The sequence below is a fragment of the Somniosus microcephalus genome, chromosome 7 (assembly GCF_052327205.1).
Source record: "Somniosus microcephalus isolate GS21.2 chromosome 7, FLI_Smic_1.0, whole genome shotgun sequence".
Classification (NCBI taxonomy): Eukaryota; Metazoa; Chordata; class Chondrichthyes; order Squaliformes; family Somniosidae; genus Somniosus; species Somniosus microcephalus.
In genome coordinates this window covers 33,872,552-33,894,767 of record NC_140993.1, presented here as the reverse complement: position 1 = coordinate 33,894,767, position 22,216 = coordinate 33,872,552, and the positions used below count along the sequence as shown (strand labels likewise).

Here is a 22,216-nt window from a genome sequence, read left to right as displayed (position 1 = left end):
GCTCCTATCTTCTATGTTTCTATGTTTCCCACATTAACCCTTCTTTCCTTTTTGACCCTCCTCTTTAATACTCATGCAAAATTGTTTATGTACAATATAACCCATAATGAATTTTTAAAAAGCAATTTTTAAATGACCTCATAATGTGGAGTGAAAAAGGTACAAATAAATAGAATTGGACAGTGATTTTTAAAAACAAATGTTTTCACTTTAAGAATCACATATAGGACAAACCCAGAAGAGAGTAAATACCAAGTTGAAGAACATTTTCCTTTACAAAAAAAAATAACCCGTTCTGCTCAATATCCTTGTTGACTGAGAACAAATCTGTTAACTGAGCTCCAACTCTCACCGCTCTGTCAATCTGAACTCCCCTCAAGTCCTCAAGACAATTCTCGCTTGAGAGGATTTGCCACTGAAAATCGGGCCCTGAAGTGCTCCCGCCATAACATCACAAATGTAACGCTTATTCACCTCGGGATCCAATGTTTAGCACAAAGTCTACTAGAAATTTGAGCTTTTTACAGGAAACTTTGTGTTATCCGGAGGCTAAAATCAGGAGCCGTTTTCATTAGTTTCGTTAGTTTTTTTTTCTTCTCGTTGCTTTTTTCCTCAACAGTCAAGCTCTGCAAGGTCTGCTGAAGCTGTTGCTAAGCTACAGAGACGCTTGGACTGTTTAGAAGCTGTTGCTAAGCAACAGGGTTTGTTGACAGATACGGAGCTCAAAAGCTTCCGTATCTTTCAACATTAGCGCTGGAGTGTCCGGCAGTTTTGAGGGAACGGCAACAGCTCGGTCCCGTCGGTGCCGGAGAGCACAAAGTTTCCTGTAATTGCAAATCAGGAGGGAATCATTTTAACCAATCCCTCGGACTGAAAAAATCCAGGAATATATATATAGTGGAAATCAGAAACAAATTATTTTAATGATCCCTAACTTTATATTACTGGTTCTTTTATGACCTTCGTCATACCTAGCACCCTTCAACACCTACTTCAAATGGGCATGATTTCAAAATTACATTCTGCACTTGTTTAATCTGATGTGAAAAGCAGGACAAATCTAACCTGGCCAATTACGGCCATATCGGCCTTCTCCCCATTACCATTAGCACAATAATCAAGTAATCCAAATTGCAAAATCCCTGCCTGTACCTCCTTGCTATACTACTCCTGAATATAAAACCTCTGTGATATAACACATTTTGCTGGAGGATGCTTGGGACTAGTTCAAAACCAACCAAAACCGATGGGATGTAAGCCTTCTCTATGGTCTCAGTTTTAAGTCCTACTTGAGATACGATTGGGTGATCTCAATGTAGTGACCCTGTTTCCCCCCCCCCCCCTCCCCACTTTTTACTGCTCCTGAATTTTTCCCAGTTTTACTGGCCCAGTTTTTCTCAAAGATGCATAGGCCGGGAATTCCCTCGGAGCCGATCTCACTCTGTCGCCGTAACTTTGTCGGAAGTGCAGCGGAAACCCTGTTTACATGCATAGCGGGAGCAGCTCCAAGGAAATTCCCAGTCATAGACATAACCACAACATTTAACATTGAAATCTCCAATCGCAGCACCCCCTATGGGCACAAAGGGTATTTCAGGTTAACGTGGACACTTTTTTCTATAATGAATTAGCCCATTGACAGAGGTTGACATAAGGGTTTTCAATGCACTTTGTAATGGAATGTGATGACCCACCTACCAAATTTTATTATAAAGATATATTTTTAAATATGTGGTAATAGAGCAGTTTTTGGAGATTGGGTGATACATGAGTTACCACAATTGGTGTAATAGTGCAAGTTTTTAGTGCCAGCAGTAGATATTGGAAACTTTGGGCTGGTAAAATTACCCCACTCACCATTGGGAACTGGGCTCAATTTCATTACACAGTGAATTCTCTCTCTGCTGGTTCAAAGGTTCTATGCCCCATGCATAGTACAGAGGGAACACGGCAGTGTAAATGAGGAAAGTAACACCACCTCATGGTTTCAATAACTAATTTCTTTCACAGAACTTCTTGCAAGGTATGTTCTATCCACAAAAAAGTAGGACAAATCTAACCTGGCCAATTACTGCCCCATCAGCCTCCTCCCAATTGCCATTAGCACAATGATGGAGGGCGGAATCAATATCGCCATCAAGCAACGCCTACTCAATGAGTTGCTGTCCGATGCTCAGCTTGGGTTCTGTAAGAAGATCGACGGAACCCTCAGAGAAATGGCTGCAAATGGCCATTTAGGGTGTTTCTCCAGGGGTTCTACCAATGAAGTCATGGCAGGAGATCGGGACCAGCCTCGTGGAAATTCAAGGCCTTGCTCTTCTGAAGTCCAGTAATTAAATTCTACTTTTCTTGGGTTTTAATCCTCAGCAATACCTAATAATCTTTAAGTCGCTTATGCCTGAATGTTTCCACACACCTCCCCCCGCTGGTTTATAATTATTAGTTAAATTTAATGTGACATATGCCTTGGGCTGAAGAACCTGCTGTGCCAAAAAGTGGTATTAGACTACATCAAAAGTGAGTTTCCACACTATCCATTCACCTCTGGGATCCAGATATGAATCCAGTTCAGAATGATAGAACAGTCTGCTTTCCCTGCTAGCTGTAATAAGTGTGGGCATTTTCCTAAAGGGTCTAAGATACAGCACAAAACCGCTCCTAATTTGGTACCAACTGGTGCAAAATTAACAACTTCACTCAGAAAAGGCATGGGGATATGGGAAATAAAAATACAGTAGGTCAATTTTCTGAGGTTGCAATTAAGGCTCACCATTAGGGGTAAAGCAGAGAGATCTTTTTTGCATGTGACCTGTCCTACTCCTGATATGAATACGCTTGGTGCTGACACTGGTGTCCAAATGTGGAAAGTTGTTCCATTTCCCAACTATAACATCCTTCAGCTCCATGAGCACAAACATTCTTTAAATATTACAGTCATTAAATATTAATTGAAATTATCCATTATGATGACTCTGCATTTTTGGCAAACTCCCTTATTTTGCAAAGCATCTCACATGTCAGCTTGTTAACATTAGCCCAGTACTCTACAAAAGTTCCTTCGAACAACTCTCACGCCCTTGCTGTGAATAACCTAAATTGAGGTCATGTGTTTCCTTTTGTAATTTGAGTCTGTTTCCTGGCTAGGAGGAGTAGAAACTATGATCCCAGCACAACTGGATTTCGAAATAGTTGATATCACGGCTGGAGTGACGCACAACCCTTCTATTGCACCAGTTTACTTGGAAGACATTTACACCATGCCGAGCGACAAGTTTCCTTTGACTGTTCGAATTGTAGACGCCAGGGGCAGAAACAGCCACATTGCAACCAGCCACCAAAGTAACGTGACATATTTTGAAGTTGGAAAGTGCCTCACGATCTTGAAAAGAGCAGAAGTGAAAAAATACCTTGTCACAGAGATTTCACAGCACTCTGCCAAGAAACATTTTCTTGTTCCTTGGACCTATCACGGTATATTGCAGAGGACTCCCAGAACATTCCAAACAGTTTATGATTTAGAACTTGCAAGGAAGACAGATGGAGTGATCGAAGTAATTGCTACAAAATGCTATGCTGCAGATCGAGAAGGGTTATCGTCATTTACAACAGGGGATCAATTCCGTACAGTCAAGCCTGGAAATATTTCTACATTTGTTGGGATGCAACTGCAAACCATACATGTTCTGGAATGTGAAAACACCTCCACTCAAGAGATAGTCAACCTACCAATGTATGCAATGGGGACATTTTGGGAAGTTTTAAAAGACAGAGCAAAGTACACCATCAAGGAGCTCCTGGCCCACCACAATCCTCCATGCCATGTAAAAGTGATTGCTAAAGACCGGTCCCTTGCAAGTGATCTTCTGTTTGGTATAAATGACCTGAGGGTTGATGGTGAAGTTAACATGAACTATCTTGTTGCTAAGAGTAACCATACTTCAGCTGAACCCTTTGAAATACCTGTTGAGCTTGTGAAGGTGCTGGTGGCAATAATGAGCGAAGAGTCACCTTCCCCTGGTGAGCAAGCAATGATTCTGCCACCATCCAAAACTATTGAACTTTTATCAGCTGATGACTATGTGTTGCTTAAAGATTACGATGTTCATACTGTACCTCCTCCGCTACCTCCCAAACCTGGAAGTAGTATTGCATCGCGTGGTCAAATTCAAGCCCCTCTAATACCACCCAAACTGCCAAAGAAAAATACCTACACTGGTCCTTCTCTTCTTGTTCATGATGAGGTATGTGTATTAAGGGTCCGAACTACTATACTAGGAATGTTGATGTTGTATGCTGCACCAGAAATGAGTGGAGTCTCATTTCAAATTTGCTATAAATGTATTTAAAGTGCTTTTAGGTAGTGCAAATATAGTCTTTTGAGAATGGTGGAACCTCTATTATCCATGGTCCAATGGAGACTCTCCCGGTCAACAGTGTTAATTTGGTGGATAATTGAAAGTCCAAAATGTTGTTCTTATTCATATGATACAATAAGCAGGAGAATGAAGGCAGTACAATATAGTGAGGTTGATTTATGTTAAACAGGAGATTTGTGCTGGCACGATGACCGGTGAGGTGATGTCTTGTTTTGCTCCATCAAAATTCTGGTGGATAATCAAAAAGGTGAAAAAAAATTGGAGCATGGATAATGGAGGTTCCACCTCAATTCAGGCAAGTTAGCATAGTAGGAGGCAGAAACACGGCGCAAACTCCTTCCCCCGCCTGCACCATTCCTGCCGAACGGGGGAGGGTAGGGCAATTTAAATTGACCCTAAAGTTTCTTTTTCTTGATTTGTAATTGGTGTTCATATTTGCAAACATTTGAGGCCAAGACCCATGAGGCTGGACTGAAGGAAGGCAATCGGATGGTTGTAGTTAGGACGGTGGTGATAAGGATTGCGGGACTGTTGATGTATTGGGGATTGGAGAGATGGTTCATGTGAAGTGCTCTTGGATCACTTGCTCTCTGAGAGCTCTGGCAGCTTGGGGCCCTGGTGGTCGATGCTGTTACTTCTCTACCTCCTCCTCCTCCTCCTCCTCCTTCACTTCTTCCTGCTCGTATAAAGCCCGATCCCTCAGTACAGCAAAGTTATGCAGTATGCCGTCATGAAGCTGGAAACACGGTCAGGAGTGAACTGCAAGGCTCCTCCCGAACGAGCAGCCAAAGCGTTGCTTGGGCACACTGATGATCTGCTCAATGATATCACTAGTGGCAGCATGGCTCTTATTGTAGGCATGCACTGCATCTGTGCTCAGGTTCCTAATAGGAGTCATAACTCTGTCAGGAGGAGAAAACCCTTGTTGCCAAGTAGCCAGCCTGTGACCTGATGGCCTGGTTGGAATAAAGGCGGCACAGAGGACTGGCTCAGGATGAAATCGGGCACAGCACTGCATGATGTTCCACCTGTGATCTCAAACAAGCTGCACATTCAGGGACTGGTATCCCTTTCTATTGAGAAAGATGCCAGTCTGCTAAGAGATCACGTAGGGCAACGTGGGTGCAGTCCATGGCACTTTGGACCCTGGGGAAGCCTGCAATATGCGCGAAGCCTAGTGCTCTCTCTCGCCCTGCTTCGCTCTGTCCATTAAGAAAGTAATGTAGGTGTCATAAATCGCAACTTCTACAAGAAGTAACTCAGGAAGTATGACTGAACGGCCAGCTGAGGGCGCCGCCCGAGGAGTATAAATCCTCGGGCGTGGGCCCAACTTGGCCAGAGACAATCTGGAAACAGGAAGCTAGTGACTACTAACTAGACCTCCATGTTTTGTTACAAGTCGATTAAAGCCTTGCTTTATGTACAACCAAGTGCGTAGTGAGTCTTTATTATGTCAGTAGCTGTTCCTCCTGATATGGAGAGCCTTGGCCACCTCCCTGATACAGCGATGCACAGCAAACTGTGAGATGTCACTGATGTCACCTGCTCTAGCCTGGAAAAACCCAGTGGCATAAAAGCTAAGAGCCACGGTGACCTTACCAGCCACAGGCAGTGCTGTCCATCACCTAGTTTGAGGCTCGAGTTGTGGCTGCAGCAGGTGACATAACTCAGTGGTAGCCTTCTTGGTGAAGTGAAGGCGCCTGACCCATTGCTCCTTAGTGAAGTTAGAATCATAGGGGGAAAAATTCGGTTGCTTTGTGCCTCCCGTTGGTGCCCTAAGAGGGCGCTAATGGGGCGCAAAGCAACTAGCGCCCGGGCACGCCGATGTTTGCGCCGCTCACGAAATTGACCAGACATTTTGCGGCGACGCTAAACACTACCGCCACGATCTCCTGCGCCCGCAGATCGTGACGTCAGTCGTGTGTGTAATGCCCCGGTAGTGCCCCGGACCAGATATTGAGTGGCGCCCCCTGCCTTACCACCTGCCGCTAGCAACGACAGGTTGAGGGGAGCGTTTTGCAGTTGGGAAGGGTCTGGGGGAGCGCTATTAAAGGCGACCGCTTCCTGCCTTTTTTTGTCGGTGACATTTTTGCACCACGCATTCAGAGAGAGAGAGAGATTTCTGGAAAGATTCAGCGCTGTGTGAAGGAGTTTTGGGCACTGAGTAGCACTTTGCAGGTTCATTTTGATTTGACCTTCCTTGCATCGATTTAGAAGAGACTATGGGGGCTGCACTCTGAGCTCTTTCCCTGGGTCTCTCCATTGTTCTTTCCAGCAGATTTTATGTACAGGTTTCTCCAGGCCGAGATTCAAGGCTGCAATGAGCAGGGTGTGGATGGAGAGCAAGATCGACCCTCCCCTTTAAGAACTGGCCGGTGCCAGTGTGTCTGTGTTCCATTGCTGACTGACATCACATGAGCTTCGCCTGCTCATACAAGGTAGCGCCTCGCTCCTCGGCGTTAGCGCCTTATGAGAGGTGTGTAGCGCCTGATTTAGCGCTCCAATCACCTCCAGGGGCGATAGAAGCCAAGTTTGTAGTCGGAGGCGATAATTAGCGGCAGGCGCTAAACTTTGCGCCTGGCCGATAATTGCGCCTCAAACAGGGCGATACCGAATTTCTCCCCCATAGAATCATAGAATGGTTACAGCACAGAAGGAGGCCATTTGGCTTGTCGAGCCTGTGCCAGCTCTCTGCAAGAGCACTTCAGCTAGTCCCGCTCCCCCGCCCTTTCCCCGTAGCCCTGCAAATTTTTTTCCTTCAGGTACTTATCCAATTCCCTTTTGAATGCAACGATTGAATCTGCCTCCACCACACTTTCAGGCAGTGCATTCCAGATCCTAACCACTCGCTACGTAAAAAGTTTTTCCTCAGTTAAAGTAGGAAAGACCTGCTGTGGGTATGGCCTCCTGCGCAGTGCCCTTCTCCCCCTCCTCCCTCTTCTTGCTCGCTCCTAGCTTTTTCGCTGCTCCCCTTCCTCTTCCAACCATAAAGACCTATCTCCCAGACCAGCCACGACTAGAATAAACTCTCTCCAAACAGACAAAAGCAGTCCAGCACCAGCACAAATTTGTTACCAGATGTCAGAATTCACTTGTGCAACACAGAAAATAACCAAAAAAAAGGTCCAGAAGGTAATTAACAGCCTAAGTGGACAAACCAGCAACTAACCTGTATAGTGAGGATGATCCCTTTAAATAGCACTGCATGCAGGGTCCTTCCTGATTGTTAGCACCATGAGGTGTTGGGTGAGCTTATCACTGGCACTGGGGCAGACTAAATTCACAAAAGGGTCATGCAGCAAGTGCAGGGCCCTTACTTAAATATGTTAATGATATTTCTGAACGCTTTTGGTACCCGCCGTGGACACCTAATCCAATCCAATCTGGCGGGCAGCGAGCCTCTGGCGTGAGATGGGCGCACACGGGCTGCCCGCCATATTGGGCCCTTAGGCACCCATTTTATGCCTGAAAACCGGGCACGGCACGATCGAATTTCTAGGTCAAGGTCAGCAGTAGCAAAGTGTTCAAATGATTTCATTTATTTCAAATTGCCTTTTTATCCTTTATTTGCGTGGTTTATGATTAATATTGCTTGTGAATAGCTTCATTATCTAAAGATATTTTTTACATTGCGCATGACCAGCAGCTGGTTCCTGAAGAGCAGACCCCTTGCTCAGGTGAGGCTAAGACTAGCGACCCTGCTGAAAAAGGATCTTCTGAGTGAGTTACTACAGTTTTTTCATTCTGTTTGAAGCTGACTATGTAAAACCTGTGCCACATGAGCTGGCTGCACTGGAACTGGTGCCAGGCAATATAAAAGCACCTCAATATTAAAGTGTTTCAGCATCAGCATTCATGAGCTGAATTTTTTTTTCTAATGGCTGGCAGAAGGAGTCTGGAATTTCCCAGGATCTACCAGCTGTCTAAAAATTAATAATCCACTCAGAGAAGATTTATATGTGAACACTTTTAAAGTGGAGGCTTGCTGGACCAGGATTGTTTATTGCTCTGGGCATATTTGTAATGCAAATTCTGTAACGTAAACAGAAGGAATATTGGCACTTTTATGGGTCCATCGGGAACAGTTAAGCATTGTGAATAAACATTTTAATGTTTAAACGTTGCTTAAATTAACTGAAATAAATCAACGGGAAGGTTAATGCTCTGACCCAATCCTTATCCATGCTAACAAGCGCACTTGTATCATTTATCTTTTAGACTGCTGAACTGCTATCAAAAACGCACTTACATGACTGCAGAAAATTGCAGAACATTTATCTCAAACCACCTGTGTGAAAGGCGTGGTGTTTCAAGAAAGCAAAATGTTGGACCGGCTTTAAATTACTTCAACTGTTCAAAGCAAATATTAAACATAGTTTTTTCCTCTGAGTGTTAAAAATCCACTGTTCATTTTATCTTTTCCAGATTGACACATCTCCAGGCATCACAGACCAAATCAGCAATAGAATGTGAATATGTGCACTTCTGTGCAATAGAATTTTATAATTAAGTAACATTTATTGTGTATTGCATGTCATTAGTTTAAAATATTTTGGATGAGACGTTAAACCGAGGCCCAGTCTGCTCTCTCAGGTGGACGTAAAAGTTCCCATGACACTATTTCGAAGAGCAGGGGGAGTTCTCCCCGGTGTCCTGGCCAATATTTATCCCTCAATCAACATCACTGAAACAGATTATCTGATCATTATCACATTGCTGTTTGTGGGAGCTTGCTGTGCGCAAATTGGCTGCCGCTTTTCCTACATTACAACAGTGACTACACTTCAAAAAGTACTTCATTGGCTGTAAAGCGCTTTGGGATGCCCTAAGGTCATGAAAGGCGCTATATAAATGCAAGTCTTTCTTTTTAGTTTAAATACATCAATAATTAAATGCCGTACATGGTAGTTAAGTACAATATTTTTGCTAGCATTAAATTCAAAGTACAATGGAGCTTTCTTGTTTCATTAAACAGTATAAAACAGATTGTGGCAAGCAAATGACAAGCCTTAAAAAAATCAAAACAATGATTTTCCACAATTGTGGAAAAGCAGACTGTGAAAGTGGGATTTCCGAGTTATTTAGAATCTGCCTCGTTGCTTTAATTGCTGGTGAGCCAGAATAAGTAAATTCACCTATCTGTTTTTAGACCAGGCATTACATTTTTCAGCAGGTTGTTCAAAAGCTTCTCGGCTCCAGGATATCGCTGCAGGAGTTCCTCAGAGCAGAGTCCTTGGCCCAACTACCTTCAGCTGCTTCATCAATGACCTTCCCTCCAACAGAAGGTCAGCAGTGGGGCTGTTCATTGACGATTGCACAGTGTTCAGCTACATTCATAATTCCTCAGATAATGAAGCAGTCCAGGCCCCCCCATACAGCATGACCTGGACAACATCCAGGTTTGGGCCGATAAGTGACAAGTAACTTTCACACCACACAAGTGTCAGGCAATGACCATCGACAACAAGAGCGAACCTAACCACCTCCAGGCAGGCAAGGGCCTCTGTGTAATTATAAAGTCAGGCTCTGATTACGTCATTCAAACCCTGACTATATTTTAACTATGGGCTTTGCGGCCGGTGCCGAGCTTGCTAGGAGCACTGGGCGTAAAGAAGAAGCACGACCAGAAGAACAAAGGTCAATACATTTTTTGAAAGGGTTTCCCGTGGGCCAAGAGGAGCGAGATGCCCCTCCGGGCCCACAAGGAAACCTAGGGCCCCGGTTTTCCCTCACTTGACTGCCATTTCCAACCCCCACCTCCCCCCGCAACCCCCGCCAATCACCACCACCTATCTGACTGCCAGAGTCCGAGTGGGAGTCAGACCTGGGATATTTATATGAGGCCTGGGAATTAAAATGTCGGTGAGTCTGGGCAAGCCTGACGCTCATCCCACTGGCCCCATCCTTTCTCCTCGCCCCCAGTCAAAACCACAGCTATTATTTGCCCCACTTACTTCAGTGTGTTATGATGTGCAGTCATTACTTATTAAAGATTTCAATAAATTTTCACTATCAGCAAAGCAAACTTCAGGATTCTAATCCTTTTCCTTCCCCTATCAGATTTTGAACATGGAAAAAGGTTTCCTCTTGTTTGCTCATCTCTTCACCAGTGCTAACACTGACTTTCATTCTTGAGAGTAACACTCCCTTTTTTCTCCTGGCCATCCCCATACTATGGGCGGTTGCATTTAAATAAAGTATCATAGCGGCCTGCACCCAGACATCCCCAGTGCTGCTCTGAAACCAGACACTAGACAGTTAGCTATTAGTTAAGGTATTCTTTGACACTGACTACAGCCTGGGTGCTCCACTTGTTTAGTTAACAACCATGGTTAACATATGAGGTAAGAGACAATATCAAGCTGAAAAAAAGACTTCCGCAAATGTAACGAAAAGTGGAAATCCAGTGGACTGGGAGAGCTAAAAAGCAACAAAGGGATACAACAAAAATAATAAGTGGTGCATGAAGGTAGTATGAAGAAGACTCGCAAAGGATATTAAAGCTAACAGAAAAGGTTTTTATAAATATATTAAGAGAAAGAAGGGTAGATTTTCATTGTGCGATAGTGTAAAATGGGTGAGAGTGAATCAGCAGCCTGTTTTATATCTCTCTTGAATTTTATTTCCATTAACTTCAAAGTCAAAATCTACCCCAGAGAATGGTAAAGGAGAATATGGGCCCATTAAAGATGGATTAAGGTGAGATAATAATAACTGAGGAAATGAAAGGCAATGAGAACAATGGCCCAGAAATTCGGGTCGGGGGCTTCCCGCGGGTGCAAGCCCCCAACCTGCACTTACATTGCGCGCCGGCAGTTGAGCTGTAGGGCCCCGTGGAATTCCGATCCGGGGCCTGGCCCAGCTGCCGGCGCGCAGTGCTTGCGTGTCCCAGGGGCGCAGTTAGTTCGATGCATCCCCTGGGATCACGTGGCCCATGGGCAGCCAATCGGAGGAGGGAAAAGCCCATTCATAAGTCTTGACAGGAAGAGCTGTCAAGACTTATAAATACTACGGCCCCAAAATAGCAGTAAACCTTCAAATAAATTTCTAAAAAACATCACATTTTTAAAATAAACTATAAATTACATTAAATAACTATTTTAAACAATAATTTAAATTTTTGAAAAAATAATTTTATTTCCTAACGGGACTAAAAATAAACTTACCTTGCTTTAAACTATTTAAAAATAATAAACCTGTGGAAAAAATGTTTTAATTTTAATTAATTGACCACTTACCTTGTAAAAAGCAGGCCTTACGCCTGCTTTTTAAATTTCTAAATCCTGCAGAATTACCCTCACGGAAAAACCTGTAAAAAACACGTAAGTTCAAAGCACACACGCAGACTCCCTTGCGCACGCGTTCGACCTCTGAACCCCTTCGTTCAGAGGAACGGAAGTGCTGGTTTCCCGCGCATGCGCAGTGCATGCACGAAACCGGCACTTCCATCGGGCCTACGGGTGAGTACCCCGTGCGTACTCACCCGTGGAGACCCGAATTTCTGGGCCATTGTATCCAGTTTCACAGTGGTGGAAGAGGACAAAATGCCAATGCTCAAGGGAACCTAAAAATAAATCATGGGGAGGAACTTAGTGGATTCAATGTAAGTTTTTTAAAAATGGTAAGGGGGAAAATAATAGGACTTAAGATAGACAAATCTCCTAGACCTGATAGTTTTCACGGCAGGTTATTAAAAAAAATAGGTGAGGAAATTACAGATGGATTCGTTATAATTTTACAAACCTCTAGATTCAGGAATTGCGCTCTTTGATTGGAAAATTGCAAATGTCGCTCCATTATTTAAGGAAGGGAGGGAGAAACCTATCAATTTAGCATCAGTTGTGTTGAAATTACTGGAATCTATCATCAGAGACAAAAGGCTGGAATTTTGCTGTGGCGCTCAGGGAGTGGGATTGGAGGCGGAACTTTCGGCGAAATCACAAAGATTGACAGCGGGTCGGAAACCTGTTGTCAAGCCGCCTCCAGACAATCTTCCCGACTGTCGGGTCCACGATTTGCGCAGGAACCCGACACCTAACGGCAGGAAGAGGATTATAGGCACTTAAATGCTTGTTAACAGGTTGTTAACAGGCAATTAAGAGGCTTTTTGCAATTTTGAGAGGTCTACTGCGGGCTCCTCGACATCCAGACACCGCGCCAGGTAAGTATGGCGTGCTCTGGGTCTACTGTAATGTTTCTGCATTGATGACAGCTGCAGAAGTGGTGTGAAGGAGCCAATGGTACCACTGATGAGTTTCAGAGGTAAGAAAATGTTGGGGAAATTATTTTTAATGCATTTACACTTTTCTGTAGGTGACAAGTTTTGGATTGTGTGTGTAGTCCCACCTCATTGGGAGAACATAAGATGTTGGAGCAGGAGTAGGTCATTCAGCCCCTCGAGCCTGCTCCGCCATTCAATAAGATCATGGCTGATCTGACCTGGGCCTCAACTCCACTTCCCTGTCCACTCCCCATAATCCTTGACTCCCTTATCATTCAAAAATCTGTCTATCTCCATCTGAAATATATTCAATGACCCAGCCTCCACAGCTCTCTGGGGAAGAGAATTCCAAAGATTCACAACCTTCTGAGAAAAGAAATTCCTCCTCATTTCTGATTTAAAAGGGTGCCCTCTTATTCTGAAATTATGCCCCCTAGTTCTAGATTCCCCCACGAAGGGAAACATCCTCTCTGCATCTACCCTGTCAAGCCCCTTCAGAATCTTATATGTTTCAATAAGATCCCCTCTCATTCTTCTAAACTCCAATGAGTATAGGCCCAACCTGCTCAACCTTTCTTCATAAGACAACCCCTTCATCTCTGGAATCAACCTCGTGAACCTTCTCTGAACTGCCTCCAATGCAAGTATATCCTTCCTTAAATAAGGAGACCAAAACTGTATGCAATACTCCAGGTGTGGTCTCACCAATGCCCTGTAGAGTTGTAACAGGACTTCCCTACTTTTATAGTCCATTCCCTTTGCAATAAAGGCCAACACTCCATTTGCCTTCCTAATTACTTGCTGTACCTGCATGCTAACTTTTTGTGATTTATGTACAAGGACCTCCAGATCCCTCTGTACCTCAGCATTTTGTAATCTCTTCCCATTTAAATAATAATTTGCTTTTTTATTTTTCCTACCAAAGTGGATAACCTCACATTTTCCCACTTTAAACTCCATCTGCCAGATTTTTGCCCACTCACTTAACCTATCTATATCCCTTTGGAGATTCTTTGCATCCTCCACACAATTTGCTTTCCCACCTATCTTTGTATCATCAGCAAGTTTGCCAACCTGAAAATTACCCATTTATCCCGACTCTCTATTATCTGTTCGTTAGCCAATCCTCTCTCCATGCTAATATATTACCCCCAACTCCGTTAGCTCTTATCTTGAGTCGTAACCTTTTATGTGGCACCTTAACAAATGCCTTCTGGAAATCCAAATACACAACATCTACTGGTTCCCCTTTATCAACCCTGCTCGTTACATCCTCAAAGAACTCCAGCAAATTTGTCAAACATGATTTCCCTTTCATAAAGCCATGCTTGACTATATTATGATTTTCTAAATGTCCTGCTATCACGTCCTTAATGATGGACTCCAGCATTTTCCCAATGACAGATGTTAGGCTAACTGGTTGATAGTTGCCTGCGTTCTGTCTCCCTCCTCTCTCATCAGTGACAGATCGCTTCTGTAACCTCACCTGTAGCTGCCATCTGTTCTAGCCTAAGGAGGGAGTCACTGGAGAGCCTGGGTACAAGGGCTCACCTTTGTACAGTGATTGTCAGTGTTTGCAGCACCTCAGTGCTGTCAAAAACGGAAAAATCAGCTGTCAAAAAATTGTGCGTGGCGCCTTTAAGAAAACCGACAGATGACACGTCATCAACTGACGTCATCTGACACCAGCTTCCTCTTAATTGGCCGGCAAGCCTGCAGGGAGGGCTTAACAAAGCCAACTGATGCAAAATCGCATCTGTGCATCTGATGTCGTTGGGAGCGGGACTGGAACCCGGAAGGTAGCTGTCCCGCCCCCAAGCCGCATCGATAGGAAAAATCACAGCCAAAGTAACCAAGCACCTGGACAAGTATGAACTGTGGTAAAATAATATAGATAGCATAACAACAACTTGCATTTATATAGCGCCTTTAATGTAGCGTAGTCAAATGTCCCAAGACGCTTCGCAGGAGTGCTATCATACAAAATTTGATATTGAGATACATAAGGAGATATTAGGACAAGTGACCAAAATCTTGGACAAAGAGATAAGTTTTAATGAGCGTCGAGAGAGAGGTAGAGAGGCGGAGAGGTTTAGGGAGGGAATTTCAAAGCTTAAGGCCTAGGCAGCTGAAGGCGCAGCCACCAATTGTAGTGCGATTAAAATCGGTGTTGCGCGAGAGGCCAGAATTGGAGGAGCGCCGAGATCTCGAAGGCTGCAGAGATAGAGAGGGGCGAGGCCATGGAGGGATTTGAAAACAAGGACGAGAATTTTAAAATTGAGGCTTTGCTGGTTCGGGAGCCAATGTAGGTCAGTGAGCACAGGGGTGATGGGTGAACGGGACTTGGTGCGAGTTAGGACATGGGCAGCCAAGTGTTGGGTGAGCTCAAGTTTCTATAGAGTGCAAGATGGGAGGTCGGCCAGGAGAACATTGGAAATAGTCAAGTCTAGAGATTAAAAAAAGGCATAGATGAAGGTTTCAGCAGCAGCTGAGCTGAGGCAGGGGCGGAGTTGGGCAATGTTACTCAGGTAGAAGTAGGCGGTCTTGGTGATGGAGTGGCTATGTGGTTGGAAGTTCATCTCAGTTTCAAATACGTCACCAAGGTTGTGAACGATCTGGTTCAGCCTAAGACAGTGAATTTCTTTAATGCACAATTCACACTGTAATTTGACAGCATTTAAATGTTCTCTGTGATTAGTTTTGAATTTTGTTTCACTTTGTATATTTCTGAGTTTTTCAATGTAGAATTAAAATGTTGATGCTTCAGAAACCATATTCTATTTTAGTATACAATAGCAAAATACTGCGGATGCTGGAAATCTGAAATAACAGAAAATGCTGGAAAAACTCAGCAGGCCAAGCAACATCCATGGAGAGAGAAACAGAGTTAACATTTCAGGTCGAAGGCCCTTCGTCATTTTAGTATGGTTGTTTGGGGTGATTGCAGTGTCACATGACATAGCACCCATGTGAATGTCATTTTCAGCTGTGGCTCAGTGGGTAGCACACTTGCCTCTGAGTCAGAAGGCTAGGCTGACACTCCAGTGCAGTGCTGGGGGAGTGCTGCACTGTCGAAGGTGCCATCTTTCAGATGAGACGTTAAACTGAGGGCCCATCTGCTCTCTCAGGTGGATGTAAAAGATCCCATGCCACTATTTCGAAGAAGAGCAGGGGAGTTCTCCCCAGTGGCCTGGCCAATACTTATCCCTCAACTGACATAACAAAAACAGATGATCTGGTCATTATCACATTGCTGTTTGTGGGAGCTTGCTGTGTGCAAATTGGCTGCCACGTTTCCCACATTACAACAGTGTGGTAAACCACTGTTTGTATTCCACTGTGTACATGCCTGGACATGCCTCGGCTGACTCCTCCCACAAGTCCTAGTATAAAGGTGACTGCTCCCCAGCCCTTTGTATTTCTGGACCGGTCGACCACTCGAGGCAGACCTTCATTCTTTTGTTAATAAAAGCCTTTAGTTACTCTCTTAACTCTCAGTCTTTTATGAGTAATTGATAGCGCATCAAACAGTGACTCCACTTCAAAAGTACTTCATTGGCTGTAAAGCGCTTTGAGATGTCCGGTGGTCGTGAAAGGCGCTACATAAATGCAAGTCTTCATTAATTAATCCAATAATAAACATTGGGGGTGAATTTTCATCTTCACCATCTGTGCTGTAACCTGGAGGAGCCTGCCTGTTATAGAAACCGCCTTATTTTCATTCCATTATGGAATTAAAATCGGGTTACTGCCCGGGTGGTAACAATGAAAATTTACCCCATCAATTCTTATACTGGGATTTTCATTCAGAATCACCAACAAAGAACTAGGTGCAGAGTGCAATATTTCACCCTTCAAATGCGGTCATGGAATTTACTAGTCTGGCCATTGTGAGACGTTAGGGGTCGTGGAGTTCAATTCCCACCATGGCAGCTTGAGAATAGGAATTCTGTTTGGGAAAAAAAACAGTCTGGAAATAACCAGTAAAAGGGGCTGTGATGAAATATGCCATTCATCAGGCACTGTATTCCCTGTGTTTAGTTTAGTTTCAGTTTCATTTCCTTACCTGTATTGTATTGTGTGTAGGGCTCCGCCCATACCTGGCCCCTACTTAAGCAAGCCCCAGCGTGTCTCACAGCAGTACAGCAGATCTCTGGATGAGAGACACTTCTCCAATGTGTATTACTTTCTGAGTTAATAAAAGCCTTGCTTTGCTCCGTTAACGTCGAGTCTCGGATTCATTGAGGCACATCAGGGGCCATGGAGGTGTCGGATTGTTGTAAAGACCCAACTGGTTCACTAATGTCTTTTAGGGAAGGAAACCTGCCGTCCTTACCCAGTCTGGTCTATACATGACTCCAATCCCGCATCAATGTGGTTGACTCTTAACTACCTTCCAGCGAGATTCAAATCCAATGACAACATCAAGAAAACTTTTAGTTCATTGTGGACATCGCTGGGATGTGTGGCATCTTCATTGGGATTGGCAGCTTACACCACCTAAGAAGCGGCCAGGGACCAGTTTTTTTTTTTATTCGTTCCGGAATCTGCGCATCGCCGGCAAGGCCAGCATTTATTGCCCATCCCTAATTGCCCTCGAGAAGGTGGTGGTGAGTCGCTACCTTCAACTGTTGCAGTCCTTGTGGTGAAGATACTCCCACAGTGCTGTTAGGGAGGGAGTTCCAGGATTTTGACGAAACGACGATGAAGGAACGGCGATATATTTCCAAGTCAGGATGGTGTGTGACTTGGAGGGGAACTTGCAGGCAATGGTGTTCCCATGCGCCTGCTGCCCTTGTCCTTCTAGGTAGAAGAGGTCGCGGGTTTGGGAGTTGCTGCAGTGCATCTTGTAGATGGTACACACTGCAGCCACAGTACCCCAGTGGTGGAGGGAGTGAATGTTGAAGGTGGTGGATGGGGTGCCAATCAAGCGGGCTGCTTTGTCCTGGATGGTGTCGAGCTTCTCGAGTGTTGTTGGAGCTGCACTCATCCAGGCAAGTGGAGAGTATTCCATCACACTCCTGACTTGTGCCTTGTAGATGGTGGAAAGGCTTTGGGGAGTCAGGAGGTGAGACACTTGCCGCAGAATACCTAGCCTCTGACCTGCTCTTGTTGCCACAGTATTTATGTGGCTGGTCCAGTTAAGTTTCTGGTCAATGGTGACCCCCCAGGATGTTGATGGTGGGGGATTCGGCAATGGTAATGTCGTTGAATGTCAAGGGGCAGTGGTTAGACTCTCGCTTGTTGGAGATAGTCATTGCCTGGCACTTGTGTGGTGTGAATATTACTTGCCACTTATCAGCTCAAGTCTGAATGTTGATGCCCCTACCCCAATGGAAGCAAAAACTGCAGCTCTGGTGGCATTAAGGGGAGAGAATTCTGGATTCCAGATTATGACAGCTGCAATACATGCGGCTGTTTCTCCAGATCAGATTATTACAACAACAACATCAACTTGTATTTATATAGTGCGATTTGCATAGTAAAACGTCCCAAGGTGCTTCACAGGAGTGTTATCAAACAAAATTTGACACCGAGCACATAAGGAGATATTAGGACAGATGTGGTCAAAGAGGTAGGTTTTAGGGAGCGTCTTAAAGGAGGAAAGAAAGGTAGCGAGGCGGAGAGGTTTAGGCAGAGAATTCCAGAGCTTAGGGCCTCGGCAGCTGAAGGCATAGCCACCAATGGTTGAGCGATCATAATCAGTGATGCTCAAGAGGCTGGAATTAGAGATGCACAGATATCTCGGAGGGTTGTGGGGCTGGAGGAAGTTACAGAGATAGGGAGGGGTGAGGCCATGGAGGGATTTGAAAACGGATGAGAATTTTAAAATTGAGGCGTTGCTTAACCGGACGCCAATATAGGTGAGCGAGCAAAGCGGTGATGGTTGAACGGGACTTGGTGCGAGTTAGGACACGGGCAACAGAGATTTGGACAACCTCAAGTTTATAAAGGGTAGAGCGTAGGAGGCCAGCCAGGAGTGCGTTGGAATAGTCAAGTCATTGTGGATGGAAGTGGAATGACAAGTCTATAGTTGAGCTGCCTGCTGCTGCAGTCTTTCAGGACAGCATCATATACCTGGCCTCCAGCCTTCCCTCTCAGAGCACCACACCAGTAGAACATAGGAAGCAACACCAGGCCATTCAGGAACAAGCTCCAAAGATGCAATGAGGGGGGGAAGTGGTGCATGAGGTAGCACCATCTAACCAATAGGGTGAACATTCATGACCTTGGTAGGTCTTTTCACGCCTTTCTTTTCATTCATGTGTAGGACAGGGTGTCCAAGGTGCCAAGCTTTAATGGAGTAGGAAAGTAGGAGTGCCAACCTTGGTCAGACATATTCCTGGAGGTTTAGTGACATGACCTCCCGTCTTCAACTGCCCTGCTCACTCAGTCTGTTTTATCGCCCCATCTCCCAAATTTTTATATCTAATCTACTAAAGATTTTTTTAAATGAGAAGCAAACACAATGGGGCAGAAATTAGGATCGGGGGCTTGCCGCGCGTGCAAGCCCCTGATGTGCACTTACCCGACGCGCCGGCCGTTGAGATTCAGGGACGCCTAGAATTCCTGTTTTAAAATGATGACTCCCGGGCAGCGTCTGACGTCACGCCGCCCAGGAGTGCAGCCAGCGCGAAGCCTGGAGCGCGCAGTGCAAGTGAGACACGCCCCTTGAGGTCTCAGTTTAATAGGACACGCCCCCAATGTTTCTCACAAGCTGCAAAGCATTTTTACATGCAGAGCAGCATTTCAAATAGGTTTTTGGTATTTTTATGAAGCTTTTGGTAACTTTTATAAACTTTTAAAAACGTTTACATTATTTTGAAGAATCTGAAGTAGTTTTAAACAGAATTAAAGCAATTTAAAGACTTTTAAAAGCCCTGAAAGCATTTTTTTCATTCCATTTATTTAATTAGCAACGTCATCGTCATACGTGTCTTCACACTGTTCCCTTTGGGGAACTGTATGAAGTGGTGGAAGGATTTATGGCCGTGATTAACGCTCCTTCCGTGACCATAACCATCTTTGTACCAGCCATTAGGGTGGTTAGTCCTATGGCGGGAGGGTTTTACGGGCTCCCACAACCTATACGAGGGGGGGGGGCACCCACACCCACGGACGCAAATATCCCACTGGATGTCAACCCAGAATTTAGAGCCGGAGCTCCGACTCCACTTGCCGGGACTGTCTGGAGCGGGGTTCGAAACTCTACCCCGTCTGGCCCAGCGGCGGGGATGCTACCGCTACGCCAAAGGCCCACTCCGATTAGCAACGTGAAATGGCTGGAATGAGCACAATTCACGGCATTAAAAGAACTCACAATTGAACTGATGATGACCTCAGCAATCTCCTCAACGAGGTGGAGGCGCAGCGCCTGCTCATCATTGGTAATGAGAAGTCCAAGGCGCCGCAAAAAGGACAGATGATAGCTTGGTCTTTCAAGTGGCAGCATAGGGCTCCAGTCACGGGGAGGGAAAAGGCGCAGGAAACGTATGGGTGTCACCTTTTGCGTGGAGTGGGCCTTTTGCGTAGCGGTAAGCATCCCCGCCGCTGGGCCAGAAGGAGTAGGGTTTCGAACCCCGCTCCAGACAGTCCCGGCAAGTGGAGTCGGAGCTCCAACTATAAATTCTGGGTGGACATCCAGCGGGATACTTGCGTCCGCGGGTGTGGGTGGCCCCCCCCCCTCAGATGGGTTGTGGGAGCCCGTAAAACCCTCGCGCCATAGGACTAACCACCCTAATGGCTGGTATGAAGATGGTTATGGTCACGGAAGGAGCGTTAACGTGGCCAGAAATCCTTCCACCACTTCATACAACACTGTGAGGATACGTACGACGATGACCTCTTGTGCAATGCACCTCCTTGGACCCTCAGTCGCAGATGCGAGGGGGCAAATCGTGCAATTGTTAAATTTTTCATTTTATTGACATGTAAAATGTTGTGTTTGCTGTTTTCATTGAAATGTTTATTTGTGACTGAAAGGATATGTAACCTTTTCCTTTAAACAGTGCAGCCTGTAGTCAGTTTGAAAAAAATTAGCAACTTTTATTGGAGCCAAAGTATTTTTACAACAACTATTTGAAAATTAGAACATAGCTAGTTTCCACCTTGAATGTCTTTATTGCACTAAGAAAACAGAAAAAGTCACTTTAAAATGTTAAAATTTTTTTCTGAACTATTTATGTTTACAAATGTTTGAAAAGCAGGAAATAGCTAGTTAACATTTTAAAGTTATAAACTATCTACATCAAAACTGACCCTGAAAACTGTTTTATGATGCAATAAAAGTTCACTGCTTCACTTTAAATTGTGTCTGCTCCTTTCTTTGCCTTGTGGGGGGAGGGGGAGGTACAAGGCGCCACTAGCTCGTGAAGGTGTTGGCTACTAGCAGTTCCCGGGCATTTTTCTCGCTCACAGGCCTCCTGCTTACAGACGTCCTTGCAAGGAAGAAATGGAAAGAGTTGTTGAAGTAATTTTAATGAAGTGACTGTCTAGAAAATCACCCCGGTCTATGACAGGAGAAACGCGTTATCGTCTTGGTAATACATCATACCCGCCTGATCAATTTCACAGCCCGAGATGATTTTCCAATAAGTTACTTTCTCTCAAAGTCATAATTAAATACATACATTCATACACATAAGTAAAGGAATATATACATACATACATATACGTAAAGGAATATATACAGACATACATACATAACTACTTAAAAGAATATATTACTGATGAAAAGTTTCTTTCTTAAAAATGTTGGAAATGTTACATTATTCATTTTAGAACAGTCATTTTCACATTTAATAAACACAGCAAATTCAATTCACACAGCCACAATTGCTCCTTCTACCTACAGTACTGAAAACCCGTTTAAAAAAAAAAATTAAACTTTAAAACTTACCTCAGTATTTCTTAAAATAACTTTCCTCCCTTTCCCAAACAAAAATATTCCTTTCAGAAGCTCCACGATAAAATATATCTTCCTCCGCAGCCTCTGGAGCAACTTTACTCATGCTTTTTTCATGTGTAAGTTGTAAGGACTTAACCTCACTGAAAGCATGAATGAAACTGGCGAATTTTACTGCGCACGTGCTGCCTGTGCAGTCGCACGCGTTCTGCCTCTGAACCCCTTCGTTCAGAGGACAGGAAATGCCGGTTTTCCTTGCATGCGCTGTGCATGCTGAAAACCGGCATTTCCTCCGGCCAGACGCGTGAGTACCCCGACCGTACTCACGCGTTTGGAACGGAATTACTGGGCCAATATTTTTAATCCCCCTAGGATTTTTTTCTATTGGGTTACTTTGAGCAGTATCCAGGAGATTAACTGTTAATTCTTGGAGACTCCAGAACAACCCTGAAGAGTTGGCAATCCTAAAAAGTGTCAGATGTGGCCCAATCCAGGGATTTCAGCACAAAAAATCTAGGCTGACACGCCAGTGCAGTGCTGAGGGAGTGTTGCACTGTCGGAGGTGCCTTCTTTCGAACGAGATGTTAAACCGATGCCCTGTGGGAGGGCGTGAAAGATCCCATGGCACTGTTTCGAAGAAAAGCAGGGGTGTTATCCCCGATACCCTGGCCAATATTTATCCCTCAATCAACATCAACTAAAATAATTGTCTGG

The 22,216-nt window shown here is 44.6% G+C and overlaps 1 protein-coding gene across 2 annotated transcripts in view; it reads left to right on the top strand.

The window, feature by feature from the left end:
• LOC147114601 (protein THEMIS3-like) overlaps window positions 1-8,765 on the top strand; it is an 85,172-nt gene extending 76,407 nt beyond the window's left edge. Inside the window, exons 3-4 of one of the 2 annotated variants that reach the window (XM_085992095.1) lie at window positions 3,145-4,241; window positions 8,595-8,765. In XM_085992095.1, the coding sequence (XP_085848221.1) occupies window positions 3,145-4,241; window positions 8,595-8,672 (1,175 nt within the window). In that variant the 3' untranslated portion in view covers window positions 8,673-8,765. The remainder of the gene's footprint in view (window positions 1-3,144; window positions 4,242-8,594) is intronic. The other variant, XM_085992096.1, reaches the window with a different exon arrangement.
• The last annotated feature ends 13,451 nt before the right edge of the window (window positions 8,766-22,216 follow it).